The 24,609-nt window shown below is 39.6% G+C and overlaps 1 protein-coding gene and 2 pseudogenes across 5 annotated transcripts in view; all 3 read right to left on the bottom strand.

The window, feature by feature from the left end:
* LOC140545582 (protocadherin alpha-C2-like) overlaps positions 1-24,609 on the bottom strand; it is a 133,931-nt gene that overhangs the window by 29,813 nt on the left and 79,509 nt on the right. The window contains exon 1 of one of the 5 annotated variants that reach the window (XM_072668443.1): positions 18,598-21,109. The exons of 3 other annotated variants lie outside the window; for them this stretch is intronic. In XM_072668443.1, the coding sequence (XP_072524544.1) occupies positions 18,598-20,964 (2,367 nt within the window). In that variant the 5' untranslated portion in view covers positions 20,965-21,109. Of the gene's footprint in view, positions 1-15,204; positions 17,664-18,597; positions 21,110-24,609 lie in introns of those variants that run through there. One more of the 5 variants, XM_072668435.1, reaches the window with a different exon arrangement.
* Positions 22,510-23,636, bottom strand: LOC140550213 (protocadherin alpha-C2-like; annotated as a pseudogene).
* On the bottom strand, positions 23,717-24,597 carry LOC140550212 (protocadherin alpha-7-like; annotated as a pseudogene).

Raw genomic sequence — 24,609 nt, 5'->3', positions numbered from 1 at the left:
AGATGATGCTAAACTCCCACCACAGTATTCCCTGTCCCAGCTGTACACAGCAGATCACAGCAGCTGCATTCTCAGATCTGTAATCTCAGTGTAACTGATATTTTAAATTCACAGTCAAAGCATAGGCCATGACTTGGTGAAAGACAAAACTCAGCCTATCTCTTGGGTCCTTATAAATCCTATTGAATCAGCATGGGCTGGCCTTCAAATGTCAAAATCCAAATCAGGAGACTGGGGAGATGGAACAAAGCTATCAGGCCAAGCAGGCACGCCCGAGCCGCTGCAACACACAACGCACAGAATGTCCTGCATGTGAGAGAGAACCTTTGTTAGGAGAACTGTAAACACTTGTATTTGTGTATGGAATCCACTAAGTCTGTGTAACTGCCTGGTTTAATTGCTAGCCCTTTGTTTTCTCTGTCTCCCTCCTTGATAAAGTGAATATATAATAACATCTGTCATGTTTAATCAGTGGCTTAATTCCCAGACGCCCCTGCTTATCTGTGTAGCTCCTGCAGAGTGAATTAATTTGGTGAATTTGTTTTATCATCTGCTCAACATTAATATTTTCAACTTTAACCCGCTTCTCCTTTTCTCTTTTAAGAACTGCCATTGTCTAAACTAACCATTTCCTCTTGTCTCTCTTTCTCCCTGAAGAAAATAGGAAATCATTCAAATCATTCACATAATTTCTACAGTATCAAAACCAAATCTCTAATCTAAAATATGTTACATCACTGTATCTCATTTTCTCTTTCTCTCTCTGTGTCTAAGTGGGTGTGGGCAAAATGCAGCACTGGTTGTCTGGAAAGAAACAACTCCAAGTTGTCATGGTAACCTCATGTGACATACAACATGGTGTTCTGAGAGAGGAAGGGGGGTGTTCAGAGATAGGTGGAGTCAGACAAAGACCTCTGCTTGATATTATTAAGTTGAATGATCTTGAGACAGAAAGAGAGAGACAAAGAGAGAGAGAGAGAGAGCTCAGACAGACCCATAAGAGAAATATACACAATACAACATGAACATAGTGGAAACAGAACAATTTGAGTACATAATGCAGTGTCATTTCATGTAATTTGCTAAAAGAGCACAGAGTAAATCCATGTAGTTCAATTATTGGGTCACGGGCTACGCTGATGGTCACATACTGCTTATTTTGTTAAAGCACAGCTGATCTTCCCTCTTCTCTGTTTCTACTGTGCAGGGCACACAACTACTTGAGTAGACTGCTGATGAAAGAAATGCGCTTTTTCTAGCTAATATGCTTAGGAAATCAATAATTCAATGAACTCTATTGCTGCACTGCTTACCTATAAACCCTGTGCAACCTGGTGTGTATTTATTTTTACATTTTTTCACAGGGCAGGCTGTGGTTCTTGTATGGTAAGCTATTGTAAATTAAAAAAAAAATATTGGACATATAATTGTGTACAGTAAGTGACACCTGCCCTCTAAAAGGGAAGGTGCGACTTGATTTAATTGACAGTGATGATGTCGGGCTGAGAACTCCTTCTGCTGCAGAGCTGAATGGAAAATTACAAACCCCCTCCCCCACCTTCACACTACCTCTATCTCCTCTTTATATCCACCCTGCACTCTCCTTTCTTGCCTTTCTGCTCCTTTCTCCCTTTCTTTCAGTCCCTCTCTTTTAATCCATCTTGCCTTGCGTTTCACCCCTCCCCCATCATCATCTCTCTTCCCCACCCAGACACAGAGGGGCAGCAGCTTATGGTGCCAAAGCCTCAGATGACTATGATAAAACAAAGCCAACCTGCACATTGCCCTGCAAGGAGCTGTATGTCTGCCAAGTACATAAAACGAAACATAACAAAACCAGCAATTATGTTACAGTAGAAATCCCTTCAGCCCGAAGGCCTCCTAAACATTCCCTCCGCTGTCCCATTTACAGAGGATTTAGCAAAACACACAGTGACCTACAAAAACATGTGATTTAAACAGTGTCAAAAGCACCAAAGCTCAATACTGAAACTGCATAGTGGAGAGTAGGACAACACAATGAGAACTGCATGATCACCATTCCTACATGCCCCCACATTACATCAGCAACCACCAGGGTACAAATTGAAAAAATATATTTAGAACACACATACATGCATGAATTTATATTTTCTCCCTTTATGGGTCTGCCTATTAGTGTGTGATCTAACAAGCCTCAGGCAGCAATAAACATAGCAAGCTGCCAGCAAAAAAGGATAATTCTAAAATAAATCTATATCTATAAATCTATAAATCTACTCCTACATATTAAGGTTCTCAAATATTATCATTATTTATGGCTCTAACTGAAATTCAACCTTATAATTAGATTATATTACACTAAAAATACTTTTTTTAGGAAACCAGTTATGTTTGATTCACATGTTCATTTAAAAACGTTCTGCACTTTCTCACAGATAACATGCTTATCTATTTACATTGATATTTCACAATAACAAATATTAAGATATTACTGTAATGATGGGCTTCTTAATATGCAGCACACATATTTCTCTTCCAGATTTATGCTGTTGCTTTCTCTTACTATGGTTCTGTCATGTCCCCATAAATAAACCAACAAAGCTTCAGGGAGCAACAAATAGAGGGAATGAAAAAGACAATTCTGCATCTACTTTTTTCATTTAGAAACGCAAAGAGTATACGTAGCGTACGACTATAGGAGGAGCCCTGCACTATGCCAGACACAAGCAATAAGCCTTATAAAAGTGTATTCTGATAAAAAGTGTATTCACAGTTATATCAATGAGGAGTTAAGGAGAATGTTTTTCCTATTAGTATATACAGAGTCAACAGCACAACAGAATCATTTGTCACAGGAAGGAAATCTGACTGTTGTACCAAAGTTGTACTACAGTAAATTTTTTGTTTGAACAGCAATCTGCTAAATCATATTTACAGTGTGAAATCAGATTATGTTTCCATCAGGGGACATGTCTGCTAATTAGAGAGAAGAAAGAGGAAGAGAGAGAGGGAGAGAGTTATGCTTCATAAACATGGGATTTTATTTGTTTCTCTTGCCAGTATCAAGGTTAGTTTTTTGGCTAGCCTCATTTCTAAAAAGAAGTACATCGCACCCCCATTAGCACAGCTGATGGGAAGGGACAGACAGGGAAAGAGAGAGATAGATGAAGAGAGAGAAAGAGAGAGAGAGGGAGGAAAAAGAATAAAACAAGATCACAGATAAACAGATACAACCAATATAGCCAATTTAGTCTGTCAGTTTAACATCACATGCCATCTTTGTGGATACAAAGAAATATGCTAGATAAAAGATTCAAGCTTTGCCATATATATTGATACTGTGAAGATATGACTGATTAAAAAAAATCTATTTTTTAAATCTATTTTAATCTATCTATCTATTTCAGAAAATGTCTTCTAACACATACATCATTGACCATGGACCACATATCTAAACAATAGCACAAAGTGTGTTTTCATAGGAGAGAGAAAGCTGTGCTTTTCAGAACCATGGACAGCAAATAAGTTAAGCATGAGAGGAGTTAATTGCTGAGTCTTCATACCAGATGAAAAAGACACTTGATCAGATCTACTTTCAGAGATCTTACCTTCTGTTTACTAGGGAGAGTTTGTGTTCTGGTAAAAGTGTCTCCTCCATTAATACTGATAAGTTCTGCATCGGCAGGTGGAAATGGAGCAGGGAACACCACTACATCACTCTTCAGTGTGTCAGAGTTAAAACAAATGTTGTATTGCTGAGTAGATTTGGAGTAAGACCAGCTCCCATCAGGGTGGGTGGTGATCAATGGGGAGCTGTATCTGCTAAAATGTTCATCTGTCCTGCAGCATTTTAGTGCCATTAAACTGATGAGGCTCAATAAAAAGATTATTGAAACAGACAGACACGATGGCAAACAACAGGTACAGATTTAAATCCGAGAAGTTCTCCTCCTTTATTGGAATATGTTTGAACTGAGTCTTGATGTCATTTGTACTCTCAATAACCACAACATCGATAGACACAGTGGCTGTCAGTAAGGGCTCTCCATTATCAGACACCAAAATGAACAGCGGATGAGTCTTAAGGTCATTGTCACTCACTCTCCTCTTAGTCCTGATCTCTCCGCTGCAATTTCTGATCCAGAACAGGTTGTTTCCTTTGGGTTCAGAGATGTAATAAGAAAGCAGGACATTGTAACCAGAATCAGCATCCACAGCCCTGATCTTGGACACAAGGTATCCCACTTCAGCAGAATAGGGAATGTTCTCAGTGTTGTCAGCCCTGCGGCGCCGCGCCCCCCCCAGGGGCGGCTTCGGGCCGCGGTCCACAGGCTCCTGGGAACTTTTCAGTCAATGTTAGGTTAATTTCTATGTTCACGTACTTTCTGTTCCTCCCGTTGGTTTGCACTCTAAGGACTTTTATGTTGACAGCGGTCGCAGCAAGGCGCCATGTTTTTGTGTTTACATCTGATTTGTTTCACCTGAGTGCTGGAGTACAAAGGGAGCAAACGCAGAGGCATCGGCGCCGAGAATTACTCTTGCGATGCCAAGCTGTAAGGTTGGCTTCATGGTCTGGAGACTTCTAGGAAGTTCTACAAGTTCAAATAGTCTATGCTCGATCGGAGCGGTTTCGCGTACAGGGGTTCGCTGTCTGGTACACCGGTTGGTCGCCAAGGGGATTTGGCGTCCGGTTCCCTAGCACCTGAGTCGAGTAAGTTCGTCAGCGCCTGACTAGCGCGGTTTGTTATTTTGTCCCCTCTCGCTTTGCTCCCGGACGGCTTTCCAGCCTCAGGTGGTTTTTTCCTGGTTTATCCCCTTTCGGTTTTCACCTGTTTGTTTTCTGTTTCTGTTTATTGGACCCTGTACTTTGCTGCCTCGTTTTGTTTGTGTTTGTTCTGTTTGGTTCGTCCATTAAAGACGGTTTCTCCGCATTGCTCTGTCCCTGCGAGTGTTCCCTTGTCTCGCCTAGCCAGCATGACAAGTGTTAACAGAGCTGTGCTCAGAATAGGGTGTGAGGATCCCGGGACTGTTGTCATTCTCATCCAGAATAAAAAAATTAACAGTCACATAACTGCTGAGTGGAGGGACACCAGAGTCTGTGGCCTGTACCTCAAACTTTCTTCATAGTTAAAAGACTGTAAGGCAAGTATTTCCCCGTTACCTGCATTTATGCTAACAGCAGAAATTATATATTTTTTGTAAGGTGAATCTAAGAATTCATAAGTAATTTCTGAATTTTCACCTAAATCTGGGTCTGTTGCTGACAAGGTATGAATAATATGACCTTTTGGGCCATTTTCTTTTACATACAGATTTACCACAGGATCTGGAAAGACTGGTGCATTGTCATTAACATCTGATACTTGCACAGTAAAATCTCGAACACTAGAAAGAGGCGGATCCCCTTCGTCTGTCGCTATGATAGTAACAGTGTACTGAGCTTCACGTTCTCTGTCTAAAGGCCCATCCACCAAAACTGAATAATAGGTCTTATAAGAAATCTACAGTTTAAAGGGAACTTTACCAACTAGCTTACCATGAGCAATTCCATTCTTTGCAGAATCTTTATCAGATATTGTGATTAAAGCAACAGTGGTGCCTTTTGTGTCCATGTGAAATTTTTACTCTATCTGCTACATTCTTAGCAGAACTGAACAGAACAAAGCTCATGATCAGTGTGTTTCCGCTCAAGAAAAGGAGGAGCCAACGTGTAAGTACACAAACCACATTGTGGCGCAAGAACAGTGACACCAACAGGTTTCTTGGCTTCAAAGTCGAACACAAGTTCGACATTTGGATGCATAGGGAAAAAAACAGTAATTAGTAAAAAGGTCTATATGTCGTACATACATGAATGAGGCATTTATTGACGTTAACAGTTAACTTACTATTGTAATTGCGATGTTTGTCACCCTCTCAAAATAACATGCTGAATTGTATTAAACCACATGATTTCCTGGATGAGACACAGAAACAATGTGTTGCTTTTGCCACGATTTAAAAGTACAATTGGTTTATTATTATTATTATTATTATTATTATTATTATTGGTAGTAGTAGTATTGGTGGTGATGGTGGTGTTAACAATGTGTTAACACAATAATATTATAAGAATAAGAATATTAATGGAGTATAAAGGCAAACCCTTACCTTCTCCTTACTAGGGAGAGTTTGTGTTCTAGTTAAAGTGTCTCTTCCATTAATGCTGATCAGTTCTGCATCTGCAGAAGGGAATGGCCCAGGGAAAACCACGACATCACTCTTCAGTGTGTCAGAGTTAAAACACACGTCGTACTGCTGAATGGATTTGGAGTAAGACCAGCTGCCATCTGGGTGTGTGGTGATCACTGGGGCGCTGTACCTGCTGAAACTGCTCTCTGTCCTGTAGCATTTTACTGCTATGAAACTAATGAGGCTCATTAAAAAAATCACTGAAACAGATACGATGGCGATCAGCAGATATAGGTCTAAATCCGAGAATTTCTCCTCCTTTACTGGAACATGTTTGAACTGAATGTCACGTGTGGTCTCAACGACCACAACATCAATAGATACAGTAGCTGACAGCGAGGGCTCTCCGTTGTCAGACACCAAAATGATCAGCGGATGAGTTTTCAGGTCATTGTCACTCATTCTCCTCTTAGTCCTGATCTCCCCACTGCTGCTTCCGATTCGAAATAGGTTGTTTCCTTTCGGTTCAGAGATGTGATAAGAAAGCAGCGCGTTGTAACCCGAATCGGAGTCTACAGCCCTGATCTTGGCCACAAAGTATCCGACTTCTGCAGAATAGGGAATGTTCTCCGTGTTAAAAGAACTGTGTTCAGAATATGGTGCGAGGATTCCCGGATTGTTGTCGTTCTCATCCAGGATAAAAACATTCACACTCACGTTACTGCTGAGCGGAGGAACACCAGAGTCTGTGGCCTGTACTTTAAACTGAAACGTTTTCATTCGCTCATAGTTAAAAGACTTTAAACTGTGGATAGCTCCGCTGTCAGGGTGTATGTTTACCAGTGATGATACTGGCGCGCTTTTAGAGCTTTCTAATAATGAATACCTTATTTTGGCATTATCACCTACATCAGGATCAAAAGCAGATACTGTATGAACAACATTTCCGATATGACTGTTCTCTTTCACATAAACATTAATAAAGGGCTCTGGAAAGCGTGGCGCATTATCATTCACGTCAGATATGTGTACAGTAATTACAGTACTGCTGGAGAGAGGCGGGGTCCCTTCGTCAGTAGCTTTAATAGTAATGTCATACTTGGACAAACTTTCCCTGTCTAGATGTCCATCTACGACCATTGAATAATAATTTTTATAGGATTTATTTATCCTAAATGGGACAGATCCTACAATGTTCAGGTTTACTACTCCGTTTTTACCAGCATCACTATCGATCACCGTTATCATTGCAACCATTGCGTCAACCGGCGTATCTTCCTTAATCGGGTTAACTAAAGATGTCATAGATATCTCAGGGATATTGTCGTTAATATCAATTATTTCTACTAAAACTTTACACAGTGCGGCTCTTGGATTGTGCCCTCTGTCTTTCGCCTGCACTCGAAGTTCAATCGCGTTTTTCCTTTCGTAGTCCATGTCACCTTTGACAACAATCTCGCCGTTTTTTGGATTTATTGAAAAAGAATTTATATTTTTGTCATTGTCATGGTTAACAAATGTATACTCGATGTCACCATTTACACCCTCGTCTGAATCACTGGCATGCACGGTAATCACGGGAGTACCGGGAGACGCATTCTCATTAATTCGAGCTTTATAAAGCGATTTACTAAAAACTGGAATATTATCGTTGACATCCAGCACATTTATGACTATAGTCATTGAACTAGATCGTGGAGGTTTCCCCCCATCTGCTGCGGACAGTGTCAGCTGGATAACAGACTGTTTCTCTCTGTCTAAAGCTTTCTGCAGCACTAACTCAGCAGATATACTCTCTTCTCCGCTCTGAACATCTAGAGAGAAATGTTCATTTTGGCTCACTTTGTAGCTCTTTACCGAGTTACTTCCTACGTCTGCATCGTACGCACTCGGTAATGCAAATCTCTCCCCTGGAAACGCAGACTCGGATATATTTAACTTAGTCTCTGATTGTCGAAATGATGGAGAATTATCATTGACATCTAATACATTCACTTCAAAACGATAAATATTAAACGGTGATTTCAGGACACCTTCTAATGCTATTAAACATTTTGTGCTATGCTCACAAAGGTCTTCTCTGTCAATTCTCTCTTTAACAAAGAAAATACCAGTCTTTAAATTTACACCAAAATACCTTTTATAATCCTCAGAAACTATTTGGAATCCTCGAGTCGCAAAGTCCTGAACATTCAGATTTAATTCTTTTGCTAAATTTCCTACCGGAGTCCCTGGATTTGCTTCCTCTGGGATGGAAAACACAGTCTGACCATCCCCAGTTATCCATAAATGAAACAAAAAGAAATACCATATCCAGATTTTATATTTTCGCTCTGTCGACGTTGCCATTTTATTTCAATGCCGCAGTTGGGTAAAAATATAGAAATCCATTCGTGCAGCTTCAAAAATGTGCCTGAGCCACGTTTAAACTGCGTCCAAGCACAATGGCGAATTTCAAACAAAGCCCTCTGCTCAGCAAACACATTGCTGTGTCGTAAAAAAGGGAGGAGCAAAGCGATGCAATAACTGACAGAGAGTTGATGACATCATGTGGACAACTAGAAAAGTTACGTTAAAAAAACAACATTAATGATATCTCTCCTTCAATTAATAAACACAAACCTTAGTAATAATTGAAACATGCAAAATAAAGAATGCCTTTTTAGTTTAACTACTAACAGGTGTAGCACGATAAAGTAGAACTCGACTCTCGATCGTTATAATTAAATATACTTAAATTAGTTTTTACAAGAGTCAATAAATTAATCCCACAACAGGAAAACGCTCCAACGTTTCAGGACCATGGACAGATACACGCGGAATGAAGGCTGTAATAGTTCAGTGAGAGATTATGAACATCTCCCCTGATGTGCAGAAATGTAGCCATCCAGAATTAATCGCAACAAATAATGTCACAATAAAATATCATAACTAGCAAAGAAACAAACAAGACAATACATAACAACAAAAATACATCCAGAGGTGTTACACATTCACAACTAGGCAGAGTTTGTGTTCTGGTAAAAGTGTCTCCTCCATTCATACTGATCAGTTCTGCATCTGCAGCCGGAAATGGCGCAGGGAACACCACTACTTCACTCTTCAGTGTGTCGGAGGCAAAATAAACGTCGTATTGCTGAGTAGATTTGGAGTAAGATCAGCTCCCATCAGGGTGGGTGGTGATCCCTGGGGCGCTGTACCTGCTGAAACTGCCCTCTGTTCTGTAGCATTTTACTGCTGTCAAACTGACGAAGCTCAGTAAAAAGATCACGGAAACTGATACGATGGCGATCAGCAGATATAGATTTAAATCTGAGAATGTCTCCTCCTTTCTCAGATAATGTTTAAACTGAATCTGGATGTCACCTGTGCCCTCAACCACCACAACATCAATAGACATAGTAACTGACAGTGAGGACTCTCCGTTGTCAGACACCAAAATGACCAACGGGTGAGTTTTCAAGTCATTGTCACTCATTCTCCGTTTAGTCCTAATCTCCCCACTGCTACTTCCGATCCGGAATAGGTTGTTTCCTTTCGGTTCAAAGATGTGATAAGAAAGCAGACCATTGTAACCAGAATCGACGTCTACAGCCCTGATCTTGGCCACAAAGTACCCCGCTTCAGCAGAATATGGAATGTTATCGGTGTTAACAGAGCCATGCTCAGAATAAGGTGTGAGGACCCTGGGATTGTTGTCGTTCTCATTAAGGACAAAAACGTTTACATTAATGTTATGGTCGAGTGGAGGAACACCGGAGTCTGTGGTCTGTACTTTAAACTGAAACGTTTTAATTCCCTCACAGTTGACTGTAAACTGTGAATATCTCCGCTGTCAGGGTGTATATTCACCAGTGATGTTACTGTGGAGGATTTAGAGCCGTTCTCTTTCACATAAACATTCATTATGGGCTCTGGAAAGCGTGGCGCGTTATCATTTACGTCAGATAGCTATACAGTAATTACAGTACTGCTGGAGAGAGGTGCGGTTCCTTAATCTGTGGCTAAAATGGTGACATTGTACTGAGACGTGCTATCTCTATCTAGGGGTTCATTTACAAATAAAGTGTAATAATTTTGTATCTTAAACGGAACATATCCAATAATTTCGACGTTGACTTGTCCATTTTACCCAGAATCATTATCTATAACTGTAACAACTCCAACAGTGTATCAATCTGAGCATATTCCTTAACCTTGTTGACTAAAGACGTAACAGATATTTTTGGAGTATTGTCATTAACATCAATAACGTCGAGAGATCGAGACATCTAGAGAGAAGTGTTTATTCGGGCTCAGCTTGTAGCCCTTTACCGAGTTACTGCCCACATCTGCATCAAAAGCACTCGGTAATGGAAACCTCTCTCCTGAAAAAACAGATTCAACAACATTTAACTCTGTTACTGCTAACCGAAATGTTGGTGAATTCTCGATAATGTCTAATACGTTAACCTTAAACCTGTAAACACTCAGTGGATGATTATCAAAAACATCTATCTCTAAAATGAATTTCTTTCTCTGCGCACACAGCTCTTCTCTGTCTAGCCTGTCTTTAACAGAAAGGACACCAGTCTTCAAATTTAAATCGAAATTACCTATTATGTTCTGTCGAAACAATCTGATGTCCTCTGCGCTCAATGTCCTGTAAAGTGATGTTTAAATCCTTTGCCAGACTTTCGATTATGGTGCCTGGCTTTTCTTCCTCTTATAATGAATAGACGTTCTGCCCCCCAACAGCCCCCCCCCCACCCCCGCCATCCTCCAACAGTGGAGAATAAAACAAAAATAAATCCGCGACCCACGAAATCCTTGTCCCACGAAGAAAGCCATTTACCGCCGCAGTTAGGGAAAGATCCATATATTTAGCTCAAAGCAACAATTCAAACCACCTTCGCTTAAAACAGTATTTGTCCACAAATCAGAAGGTCTGCTGAAATATCATGGCTGACAGAAATTTGCTATTATGTTGTCTGATTGTTCGTTTATTTGTCTACATCACCTGCTGTCACTGACATTTTGTAAATTTTGTGACAGTGAATGGACGACTAGAAATGATTGAAAATTAATTTGAAAAACAATACTAAATTAACTTATATTAACGTTTTCTTTCTTCTACAGAGGTAACATAGTTAGATTAGAGTTTTATCCTCAGCACAAAAAATGTGTAAAAATAGAGAAATATATATGATTTAGCACAAAATAAATGATGAGAGTTTGGAAATGAGAAAACAACAAAAAATAAGGGTTAATTAAGGGTTATTAATACAACATGTGCAACAGTCAGGGATCTGTGATCTTAAGAATATTCATTCAAGCTAAAATAAAAAAAAAACAGTTTTATGAGCTTTGTTTGCCACTGATTTTTCTGCAGTTGGAGTGAGTAGCACTATACCACTGAATACATAAACAGAGAACAGATTAAATGAGAAAAATAGACTACGAATATGTTTCTAAAGAGGCTCCAGGCCAATACAAAAAAAGTGTTAATATTTATATAATGGCCAAGAATGTAATCCAATTCTAAAATAATGTCAATTTCTGCCCTTAAAGTGTAGTTCTCTAATTTCTTACCTTCTCTTTATTAGGTAGTGTCTGTGTTTTAGTAAAAGTGTCTCCTCCATTAATACTAATCAGTTCTGCATCTGCAGGTGGAAATGATACAGGGAAAACTATTACGTCACTCTTCAGTGTGTCGGAGCTAAAACACACGTCGTACTGCTGAGTAGATTTGGAGTAAGACCAGCTCCCATCAGGGTGTGTGGTGATCACTGGGGCGCTGTATCTGCTGAAAGTGTCCTCTGTTCTGTAGCATTTTACCACTATAAAACTGATGAGGCTCAGTAGAAACATCACTGAAACAGACACGATGGCGATCAGCAGATACAGATTTAAATCTGAGAAGTTCTCCTTATTTATCGGAGCATGCTTGAACTGAGTCTGAATTTCACTTGTGCTCTCAATCACCACAACATCAATAGACACAGTAGCTGACAGCGAGGGTTCTCCGTTGTCAGACACCAAAATGACCAGCGGGTGTGTTTTCAAGTCATTGTCACTCATTCTCCTCTTAGTCCTAATCTCCCCGCTGCTGCTTCCGATTCGGAACAAGTTATTTCCTTTGGGTTCAGATATGTGATAAGAAAGCAGCGCGTTGTAACCAGAATCGGCGTCTACAGCCCTGATCTTGGCCACAAAGTGTCCCGCTTCTGCAGAAAAGGGGATGTTCTCGGTGTTGACAGAGCCATGCTCCGAATATGGTGCGAGGATCTCGGGTCCGTTGTCGTTCTCATCCATGATGAAAATGTTCACACTGACATTACTGCTGAGTGGAGGAACACCGGAGTCTGTGGCCTGTACTTGAAACTGAAACGTTTTAAATTCCTCAAAGTTAAAAGACTGTAAACTGTGAATATCTCCGCTGTCAGTGTTTATGTTCACTAGTGATACTACTGACGCACTTTTTGAGCTTTCTAATAATGAATACGTTATTCTGGCATTATCACCTACATCAGGATCAAATGCACATACTGAATAAATAACAGCTCTAATCGGACTATTCTCTTTTACATAAACATTAATGAAGGGCTCTGGAAAGCGTGGCGCGTTATCGTTTATGTCAGATACGTGTACAGTAATGACAGTACTACTGGAGAGAGGTTGGGCTCCTTCATCTATGCCAATAAGAATAACATTATACTGAGATGCAATCTCTCTGTCTAACGGACCATTCACAACTAATGTATAATAATTATTAAATGTATTTTGAACCCTAAAAGGCAAAGAATTCATCATTGTAAGTTTAACTTCTCCATTTTTTGCAGCATCTTTGTCCACCACGGTTACCATCGCTACTAGTGTGTCAAGGGCAGCATCCTCTTTCACAAAATTAACTAAAGATGTAACAGATATTTCCGGTGGGTTATCGTTAATATCAATAATTTCCACAAGAACCTTACAGTGTGCAGCTCTAGGATTTGTCCCTTTGTCTTTCGCCTGAACTCGGATTTCTGCAGCATTCATTTTTTCGTAATCAACTTGACTTTTCACATAAATTTCACCGGTAACAGGGTTTATACTAAACTCATCAACAATTTCGCTGTCGTAAGTAATAAAAGAATATTCAATTTCAGAATTTAATCCCTCATCAGCGTCATTAGCTTGTACTGTAATTACGGATGTTCCTATGGGAGAATTTTCGGTAATACGGGCTTTATAAATCTGTTTACTAAAAACAGGAATATTGTCGTTCACATCTATTACATTTACGATTATTTTTACTGTACCAGATCTCGTAGGTTTTCCTCCGTCAACAGCGGTCAGTGTTAGCTGAATAGCAGGTTGTTTCTCTCGATCTAAAGCTTTCCGCAGCACTAACTCAGCAGATACACTCTGCTGTCTTCCGCTTTGTACGTCCAAAGAAAAATGCTCATTCTGGCATAGCTTATAGTTTTTAATCGAGTTAGAGCCAACATCATCGTCGTGGGCACGTGGCAGTGTGAATCTTTCACCCGGTAAAGCCCATTCCGAAATATTCAAATTAAAATAAGGCATGCGAAAAGAAGGCGAATTGTCGTTGACGTCCAATACGTTCACTTCGAAGCGGTAAATATTCAGTGGTGTATTAACAATGGCCTCCAATGGGAGAGAACATTTTAAGATTCTGCCGCATAACTCGTCTCTGTCTATTCTCTCCAGAACGTGCAGCACTCCTGTTTTTGTATTTAAATCGAAATACCTCTTATTTGGTCCAGAGACTATTTGAAATCCACGATGTACAAGGTCCTGGACGTTCAAATTTAAATCCTTTGCGAGGTTACCAATCGCAGTACCCGTGTTTACTTCCTCTGATACGGTGTACATGATCTGTCCATTTGATAAACTCCAAAAGTGACCAATCACGAATACAAACATCCACAACCGACATCCTTTCTTAAACACCGCACCCATGTTACCCACCACCAAAATATTATATTCCAAGACCATAAAACGTATGTTCCAACTTAAATGACGACATGGCAATACTCCATTGTCCACTGCTAAGAAACACCCAGCACTGAACCGTCTTATGAACAAAGACCCTTCCGAGTTCAGCCGTCAGAAAAAGGCGGAGTCTGTTTCTAACCAGTTTCACTGCACAAGCTGCTACTGACATCGTGTGGATAGAAATTGACAGACTTAAAAGCAGAAACGTCAAATTATGGGAAGCTCACATATGTATAAAATTTTACAGAGATATGAATTATATTGTGCATGCGACAGATAGAAGGCAATTATTATACATCTGATTGAAACTTTTCATTATGGCCACACTATGTCATGAATACGTCATGAAACAAGATATTACATTTTTCTTAATACAAGAAAACGGAATGCGTCAGAATTAATTATTAATTAATTAATGTTAATTAGAGTATTTCTACCAATACAAAAAACAACCACTGATGTTTTGATACAACGAACCTTCAAATAGTAGACGAATGACATATTATACAATCTCAAACAATAACATTACAAACATTTATACTGCAAAAAACTAAAAGACCACATTCATTTAGCTAAATGGGCAATGGGTATTGGTTGGGTAAATGTGTGGCACTGCTAAAGTGAGCACATCCAACAAATGTTACATTTTGCACCACTAATAAGCATACACGTTTATTTACAGTGCAGAAATAAAATATTTACCAAAGATTTCAATAATTAATCTGTTAAAAAATATATAACAGACTGCTTACACTATTATCACATGTTAACTAAAAATTGAACACTTATCCTAATTATTAACAACAGGATGCTGCACACAACCTATTACTGGATGACAAACTAAAAAAAAAAGCAATGAAACACCAGAAATAAATTCAGGTTAATACCAGAAATAACTGAAAGCCTTGCCCAGGGCAACAAACACGAGATGACAAGTAAGTCTCAGCACCTTGGACAGAGACCAGTGACAAAACGTTTTTTGTTTGAAGCATGTTGAGATAAAGTACTATAGGCTTATGTTGTTGCAGCCAGTAAACATTGAGTGTCCTATAAATTATCATATCTTACCTTCTCTTCATTGGGGAGAGTTTGTGTTCTGGTAAAAGCGTCTCCTTCATTAATACTGATCAGTTCTGCATCTGCAGGTGGAAATGACGCAGGGAAAACTACTACGTCACTCTTCAGCGTGTCAGAACTAAAACACACGTCATACTGCTGAGTAGACTTTGAGTAAGACCAGCTCCCATCAGGGTGTGTGGTGATCACTGGGGCGCTGTATCTGCTAAAACTTCCATCTGTCCTGTAGCATTTTGCTGCTATTAAACTGATGAGGCTCAGTAAAAAAATCACTGAAACAGACACGATGGCAAACAGCAGGTACATATTTAAATCTGAGAAGTTCTTATCATTTATTGGAACATGTTTGAACTGGGTCTTAATGTCACCTGTGCTCTCAACCACCACAACATCAATAGACACAGTGGCAGACAGCGAGGGTTCTCCATTATCAGACACCAAAATGACCAGCGGGTGAGTTTTCAGATCATTGTCACTCATTCTCCTCTTAGTCCTGATCTCCCCGCTGCTGCTTCCGAGCCAGAACAGGTTGTTCCCTTTGGGTTCGGAGATGTGATAAGAAAGCAGCGCATTGTAACCAGAATCGGCGTCCACAGCCCTGATCTTAGCCACAAAGTATCCCGCTTCAGCAGAATAGGGGATGTTCTCAGTGTTAAGAGAGCCGTGCTCAGAAAAGGGCGCGAGGATCCCGGGGCTGTTGTCGTTCACATCCAGGATAAAAACGTTCACAGTCACGTTACTGCTGAGTGGAGGGACCCCAGAGTCTGTGGCCTGTATTTTAAACTGAAATGTTTTGATTTCTTCATAGTTAAAAGATTGTATACTGTGAATTTCTCCAGTGTTCGAGTTTATGTTCACTAGTGATGAAACTGGATTATACATTTCTAATAATGAATACATTACTCTAGCATTATCACCTACATCAGGATCAAAAGCAGACACTGTGTGAATAACAGCTCCAATCTGACTGTTCTCTTTCAGATAAATATTAATGATGGGATCTGGGAAGCGCGGCGGGTTATCATTCACGTCAGAAACGTATACAGTGATTACAGTACTACTGGAGAGAGGTGGGGTACCTTCGTCACTGGCTATGATATTAATGTCATATTGAGACATACTTTCTCTGTCCAGAGGCCCATCGACTTCTAATGAATATTTATTTTTGTATGCATTTTGTATTCTAAAAGGAACAACATTGAGAATTTTCAACTTTACTACCCCATTTTTGCCAGTGTCATCATCTTTCACTGTTATAAGCGCGACCATCGTTCCCTTAGCTGACCCTTCTTTAAGACTGTTTTCTAAAGAAGTTACCGATATGTCAGGTACATTGTCGTTAGTATCTATTATTTCAATCAATACTTTAGTGTATGCCGCACGGGATGTTTGCCCCTTGTCTCTCGCTTGTATTCGGATTTCAATAGCACTGTTTGTCTCATGGTCTAGGTGTCCCTTCACTGTTATTTCACCGGTCACTTGGTTAATCTCGAATGGCACAATTTCTTTTTCATTATCATGATTTATAAAGCTATACACCACTTCTCCGTTGAATCCTAAGTCAGCGTCTTTTGCATGAACAGTTATTACCGAGGTTCCAGGTGGTGCGTTTTCTGATATCCGTGTTTTATACAGTGGTTTACTAAACACGGGAACATTATCGTTTACATCTATTACATCGACATCAATTTTAATTGTCCCAGATCTCGGAGGTTTCCCTCCGTCCACTGCGGTCAGTATGAGCTGAACCGCAGACTGTTTCTCTCGGTCTAAAGCTTTTTGTAGTACTAACTCGGCAAATACACTGTGCTCTCCGCCGCTCTGTACATCTAGAGAGAAGTGTTCATTCGGGCTCAGCTTGTAGCTCTTAACCGAGTTACTTCCCACATCTGCATCATAAGCACTCGGTAACACGAATCTTTCCCCGGCTACAGCAGCCTCTGACACATTTAGTGATAACAAGGACGTGTGGAATTTAGGTGCATTGTCATTGACATCTAAGACATTTACTTCAAATCTGTGCACGCTTAATGGCGATTTAACAATGGCCTCCAGCTCCAACGAGCACTTCGAGGTTCGTCCGCATATCTCCTCTCTATCCACCTTCTCTTTAAGAAGCAGAACTCCGGTTTTCATATTAACATCGAAATACCTTGAAGTCGTCCCTGAAACAATTTGAAACCCACGATGCTCCAAGTCTTGAACATTGAGGTTCAAATCTTTGGCTAAATTACCCATCTGTATCCCTGGGTTACTCTCCTCCGATATGAAGTATACAATCTGTCCATTCACAATGCTAAAAACACAACAAAGCGAAGCGAAAATGATCCACGATAGACATCTCTCGAATATTTGATCCATATTCCACTACAAAAACATCCTCCAGTCAACAGTAAAATCCACTCTCATCGCTGTGTACGTCAATCCAGTGGACACACTAAGGAAAAGGTATTCGCTGTTGTTGCGTCTCCCAAACAAAGCCTTGTGCAGGCCCTGCCCCCAGACAAGGAGGCGTCTAGTCAGGCAGAAAAAGCGATGTACAAGCAGCTAGTGACACCATGTGGATTTTTTTCGACTACGAAACGTCCACAGTATGTGGAGTGATCATGCTTCATTTTAGGAAATAGAGTTCAGATTTAAATAAAAATCTCTAATAGCTTTAGCTACATTTAGCAAAACCAAAAGGAACAATTTCTCGACGGAATAAGGTACACAAATATGACTTCCAAAATGTTTGAACACTGATTCTAATTAACGCATTCAGCTACTTTGAGTTGCACCGATTGCTTACACAGATTAACAAATGCACACACACACACACAGCTTGTCTATGCCCCGTAGAGGAGTACTGCCAATAGAATAGGACTCTGGAGCAGATAAACATGAACTTTTGGCACCATGCCTAATGCCAGGTGTGAGCTTGATGGGTTTAAAGCCACCCAGCATTGAGCTGTGGAGCAGTGGATCTGTGTTCTCTGGAATGATGGTGCTCGATCCATACTTTTGGGACGAGTTGGGGATGAGGTGGGGTAGCGGTCATCGAACACCCTGACCTCGCTAACGTGGACATTTAATGCTCCAAAATCTAGTGGGAAGCCTTCATTGGACAGTAGAGACAGTCCAAAAAAAGCAGAATGAATGGATGTAAATAACACATCGTTTAATAAATGTGAAAATGTAATAATAATAATAACAATAATAATTGAATTATTATGAATGAGCTTCAGAAATGGAAAATATAAAATCAGCACCACGGATAGCGATTGTGAGCAAAACAAATTACCAGCGCCGCAAAGACAAACAATTTGCAAGTGCTTTTTTCTTTAAATGAATTACAAAAATACACTACACGTTGAAACGCAACATACACGGTGGAAATCTTACCTTAGGGAGTGTTTGTGTTCTGGTGAAAGTGTCTCCTCCATTAATACTAATCAGTTCTGTATCTGCAGGCGGAAATGGCGCAGGAAAAACCACAACGTCACTCTTCAGTGTGTCAGTGCTAAAACACACGTCGTACTGCTGAGTAGATTTGGAGTAAGACCAGCTCCCATCAGGGTGTGTGGTGATTACTGGGGCGCTGTACCTGCTGAAACTGCTTTCTGTCCAGCAACATTTTGCTGCTATTAAACTGATGAGGCTCAGTAAAAAGATCACTGAAACAGACACGACGGCGATCAGCAGATACAGATTTAAATGCGAGAAGTTTTCCTCATTTGTCGGAACATGTTTGAACTTAGTCTGAATGTCACCTGTGCCCTCAACGACCACCACATCAATAGATACAGTAGCTGACAGTGAGGGCTCTCCATTATCAGATACCAAAATGACGATCGGATGAGTTTTTAGGTCATTGTCACTCATTCTCCGTTTAGTTCTGATCTCCCCGCTGCTGCTTCCGATTCGAAACAGGTTGTTCCCTTTGGGTTCAGAGATGTAATAAGAAAGCAGGGCGTTGTAACCAGAATCAGCGTCTACAGCCCTAATCTTGGCCACGAAGTATCCCGCTTCAGCGGAATATGGAATGTTCTCGGTGTTGACAGAGCCATGCTCAGAATACGGCGCGCGGACTGTGGGGCGGTTGTCATTCTCATCTAGGACAAAAACGTTTACATTCACGTTACTGCTGAGTGGAGGAACACCAGAGTCTGTGGCCAAAACTTTAAATTGAAACATTTTCATTTCCTCATAGTTAAAAGACTTTAAACTGTAAATATATCCACTGTCCGAGTTTACGTTCACCAGTGATGACACTGGTGCGCTTTCAGAGCTTTCCGATAATGAATAAGTTATTCTGGCATTATCATCCACATCAGGATCAAAGGCAGATACTGTATGAATAACAGCTCCAATCTGAATGTTCTCTTTCACATAAACATTAATGAAGGGCTCTGGAAAGCGCGGCGCGTTATCATTGGCATCAGAAACATTCACAGTAATTACGGCACTACCGGAAAGAGATGGAGTCCCTTCGTCAGTTGCTATGATACAGATTTTATATTGCGATGTACATTCTCTATCTAAAGGTCCATCAATTACTATGGAATAATAATTTTTGTAGGACCGTTTCAACGTAAACGGAACAGATCCTAAAACATATGCATTGGTCTCTCCATTTTTTCCACTGTCCTCATCTGTAACTGCAACTAACGCTACTACTGTCCCTAAAAGGGAATCCTCTTTAACATGACTTACCAAAGAGGATACCGTGATCTTCGGTGCGTTGTCATTAACGTCTAAAACTTCAACGAGCACTTTACAGTGTGTTACACGCGATGGAGTTCCTTTATCTCTAGCCTGCGCTCGAATTTCGTATGCTTTATTTTCTTCATGATCCAATTTTCGCTTTATAGCAATTCCTCCTGTTATTGAGTCTATAGTAAACTGATCCGATATTTTTGAACTCCCTGCCGCTGTTAAAGAATACACTAGTTCTCCATTCACGCCCTCGTCTAAATCTGTAGCTTCCAGTTTAATAATGCTTGAACCGACTAGACTATTTTCAGCCACGTGAACTTTATAAAGAGGTTTACTAAACGCAGGAGTGTTATCATTTACATCTTCCACATTGATCACTATCTGTAATATACCTGATCTTGAAGGTTTTCCTCCGTCCATTGCGGTCAGTGTTAATTGGATTATAGGTTGCTTTTCACGGTCTAAAGCTTTCTGTAACACCAATTCAGCGGATACACTCTGCTCTACTCCGCTTTGTACATCAAGAGAAAAGTGTCCATTTGTGCTCAGTTTGTAGCTCTTAACAGAATTGCTGCCTGAATCTGCATCGTTTGCTAATGGTAACGGAAACCTTTCTCCAGTATGTGCTAACTCTGTAATATTAAGTATATGTGACATTTCGTGAAAAAATGGTTCATTGTCATTTATGTCTAATATATTTACTTCTATTCTGTGAAGCTGCATAGGGTTGCTAAGAATAGCTTCTATATTTATAGAGCATTTGTCTGCATTATCACACAGCTCCTCTCTGTCTATCCGTTCATTGACAACGAGCACTCCCGTTTTCAAGTTCGCATCAAAATATCTCTTACTGTGCCCCGATACAATCCGCAGTCCTCTGGACTCAAGTTCGTGCGCTTTAAGGTTTAAATCCTTTGCGATATTTCCCACCAATGTCCCTTTACTGATCTCTTCCGATACGGAATACAATATCTGTGCAGCGCACAACTGCAGTAAACAAAGCAGAGCGACGCATCGAGTCCACAGCTTTTCTGTCTGTCCAGGAGAGAACATCGCTGCAGAGGAAGCCTTAGTCAGGTCGACTCACAAGTCTAGCCCTCAAATCTTCAATATTTCCATATAAAAATTAATGTATCCAGTATGTCACGAAGCATTGTTGTCGTTTTCATCGTCCTGAGCTTTACTGAACAAAGGAGTCCCTACTCCTCTCTACTGATCTCACTAAAGGAGGAACCCTTAGAACATCACTCTGTTTTTCTTTATTACGGTGTAGAGCGACACCATGTGCACAAATGAACAAGTTCTGCTATAAATGAGTTTCTTTCTTTATTTATTTATGTATGTATGTATGTATGTATGTCAAACTGAGGGACAAACAGGTAAGTAAAAATAAGACGTTCTCACTCTTCTTTAAGTCAGTGGCTGCCAAGGATTTTGGGCCCCATGTATTCACTTATTCACATTTAGGAATTCAGGAACTCAATAAAATATGTAATCTAACCATAAATGGCCAAACCTTTGTTTAAGACCTAAAATAAGGTAATTTACAAAGTGCCACTGCTCTACAGCTCAATGCCTGGCATGGTGCCAATAGATTTATCTGTTTCAGAGAGGTTCTTTCCTCCTTAGTTATTTAATTATTCACCTATAATTCACCTTTGCTCATGAAGAATTAGGTGACACTTTCTATTCTATTCTATATATGTTTCTATTGTCATTGTTTTCTTTTTTGTGTGTCCTTTAAATGCAAAATGCTCTCAAACACATTGTACAGCTTGCAATTACAAATTGGAACGTTTTTTAGGGCAGACTGAACCATTTCATGTAATCAGAAGAGGCAAATCAGACACTGTAATATAATATAATATAATATAATATAATATAATGTAATATAATTTAAAATATGAACAAATAAGATTAAAAAGTAAAATGTCATTTAAATTCAAGCAATGTTTAAAGAACATTATTTAGAATTTGCATACAAACCAGTAAGAACGTAGCACTGCATTTCAATTGGATAAGTAATTAGTCAAACTTCTTTTAAGCAATTTACTTGACATACTCGTGTGTGCTAAACACTCACAAATTGCTGTATTTTTGGGAGCACCACTAAATGCAATTCATGGAGCCCTAAGTTCAAAGAAAGAAATTAGCACCCTGGACAGCAGCATTAAAAAAACATCCACAATACTATCACAAGGTTCAATGTACTAAAAGTACGCCTGCATGAGTCTCTATAAAATAGAAATGTATTATATGAAAGAATATGTGTTATAAACATCAGAATAAAAATAAGCTAAGCATTAAAAGCAGGTGAGAGAAATGTCTATGCAATAGTAATATATGATCAAATCAAAATCAAATCAAATTTTATTTGTCACATACATAGTCATACACAGTATAACTTGCAGTGAAATGCTTTTATGACAGTCTGCCCACATCAAGCTATACAATAAAAATCTACATTTAAACTTAACTAAACCTTAACTTAATGAAGTAAAGTGCAAAAGTGCAAAAGAAAAAAATGATGCAATGATGCAATGGATTTTGAAAAATGGCACAACTGACCTAAGATTATTGAACACATTCCCATGGCAACTAGAGGAACTGCAGAAAATAAGAAAATATCACATTATTATGAAGTGATACATAATTAAAAATATTAGCCTTACCCTCTCTTTATTGGGAAGTGTCTGTGTTCTGGTAAAAGTGTCATTTTCATTAATACTAATCAGTTCTGCATCTGCAGGCGGAAATGGCACAGGGACCACTACGTCTTCAGTGTGTCTGAGCACGACCACGTGTCATACTGCTGAGTAAGACCAGCTCCCATCAGAGTGTGTGGTGATCACTGGGACCTCGTATCTGCTGAAACTTTCATCTGTCCTGTAGCATTTTATTGCTATTAAACTGATGAGGCTCAGTAAAAAGATAATTGAAACAGACACAATGGTGATCAACAGACAGATATTTAAATCTGAGAATCTCTCCTCCTTTACCGCAACATGTTTCAGCTGAGTCTGGAAGTCACCTGTGCTCTCAACCACCACAGCATTAATAGACACAGAAGCTGACAGTGATGGCTCTCCATTATTAGACACCAAAATGACCAGCGAGTGAGTTTTCAGATCATTGTCACTCATTCTTCTCTTAGTCCAGGTTGTTCCCTTTGGGTTTGGAGATGTGATAAGAAAGCAATGCATTGTAACCAGAATCGGCATCTACAGCCCTGATCTTAGCCACAAAGTATCCAGCTATAACAGAATAGAGAATATTCTCTGTGTTCATGGAGTCGTGGTCAGAATAGGGCACAAGGATCCTGGGACTGTTATTGTTCTCATCAAGGATGAAAACGTTACCACTCACGTTACTGCTAAGTGGAGGAACACCAGAGTCTGTGGCCTACACTTTAAACTGGAATATTTAGATTTTCTCATAGTTAAAAGATTGCAAACTGCACATATCTCCAGTGCCAATGTTGACACCGGGGTGGTTTTAGAGCTTTCTAATAACCAATATGTTATTCTGGCATTGTCATTTACATCAGGATCAAAAGCAGATATTGTATAAATTACAGCTCCAATCTGGCTGTTCTCTTTCACATAAACATTAATGAAGGTCTCTGGAAAGAGCGATGCATTATCATTTATATCAGAAACATGTACAGTAATAACAATACTGCTGGAGAGAGCTGCGGTTCCTTCATCTGTAGCTATAAGTGTGATATTATAGTGACCAATTGTGGTGAAATAATCAATAATTCCAACATTATAATAGTTCACAAATGAATACGCTATTTCGCCATTCAGTCAGATGTGCCCAATAATGCATTTTCCGATATCTGAGCTTTATAAAGTGATTTTCCGCACACTGGGGTGTTATCATTAACATCAATTACATTTACTTTAAAATGTAATGTACCTGATCTCTAAGGTTTCATCTACAGTGGTCAAAGTGAGCTGGATCATAGACTGTTTCTCTCGGTCTAAAGCTTTCTGCAGCACTAACTGTGCAGATACACTCAGCTCTCCGCTCTGGACATCCAGAGAGAAATGTTCATTCGGGCTCAGCTTGTAGCTCTTTCCTGATTATTGCCCATATCTGCATCAAACGCGCTGGGTAAAGAAAACTTTTCTCTAACAAACGCGGATCAGAAACGTTTTCATCTCAAATCGATACATGTTCAACGGTGAGCTCACAATAGCTTCTATTTCCAAAGTGCATTTAGACGTACGTCCACACAACTCTTCGCCATCTATTCTTTCTCTGACATGAAGAACTCCAGTTTTCATATTTAAATAAAAATTACATACACAAATGCACTAATAATACATCAATCAAAAGAATGAACTTCTCATAATATTTCCCACTCCAACAGAATCCATTTTCACATATGAATTTCTGCGCCCAATATTCTGGCGTGAAAGTGGCGAACAAAATCTGCAGATTTGAAAATGAAAACGAAAATGAATACAACGAATGAATTAGCATTTCTACACACCAATTTCATTGGTGCTATTAATAAAATGTAGAACTTCTGAAGGCAAGGCTGAACTTTGGCAGTGGACAATATCGAAAGGTTTGAATATCGCAAGAACGTAATAAAAATATTTAAGTGCTGTGTTTACGTTTCAGCACCACAGACAGCATTGGACTGGTAGCCTGCGCGTGACTCATATCTAACATGGTAAAATTATC

This window comes from Salminus brasiliensis, chromosome 2 (genome assembly GCF_030463535.1).
Source record: "Salminus brasiliensis chromosome 2, fSalBra1.hap2, whole genome shotgun sequence".
In the NCBI taxonomy this organism is placed as follows: domain Eukaryota; kingdom Metazoa; phylum Chordata; class Actinopteri; order Characiformes; family Bryconidae; genus Salminus; species Salminus brasiliensis.
This window is presented reverse-complemented; position numbering and strand designations above follow the sequence as displayed.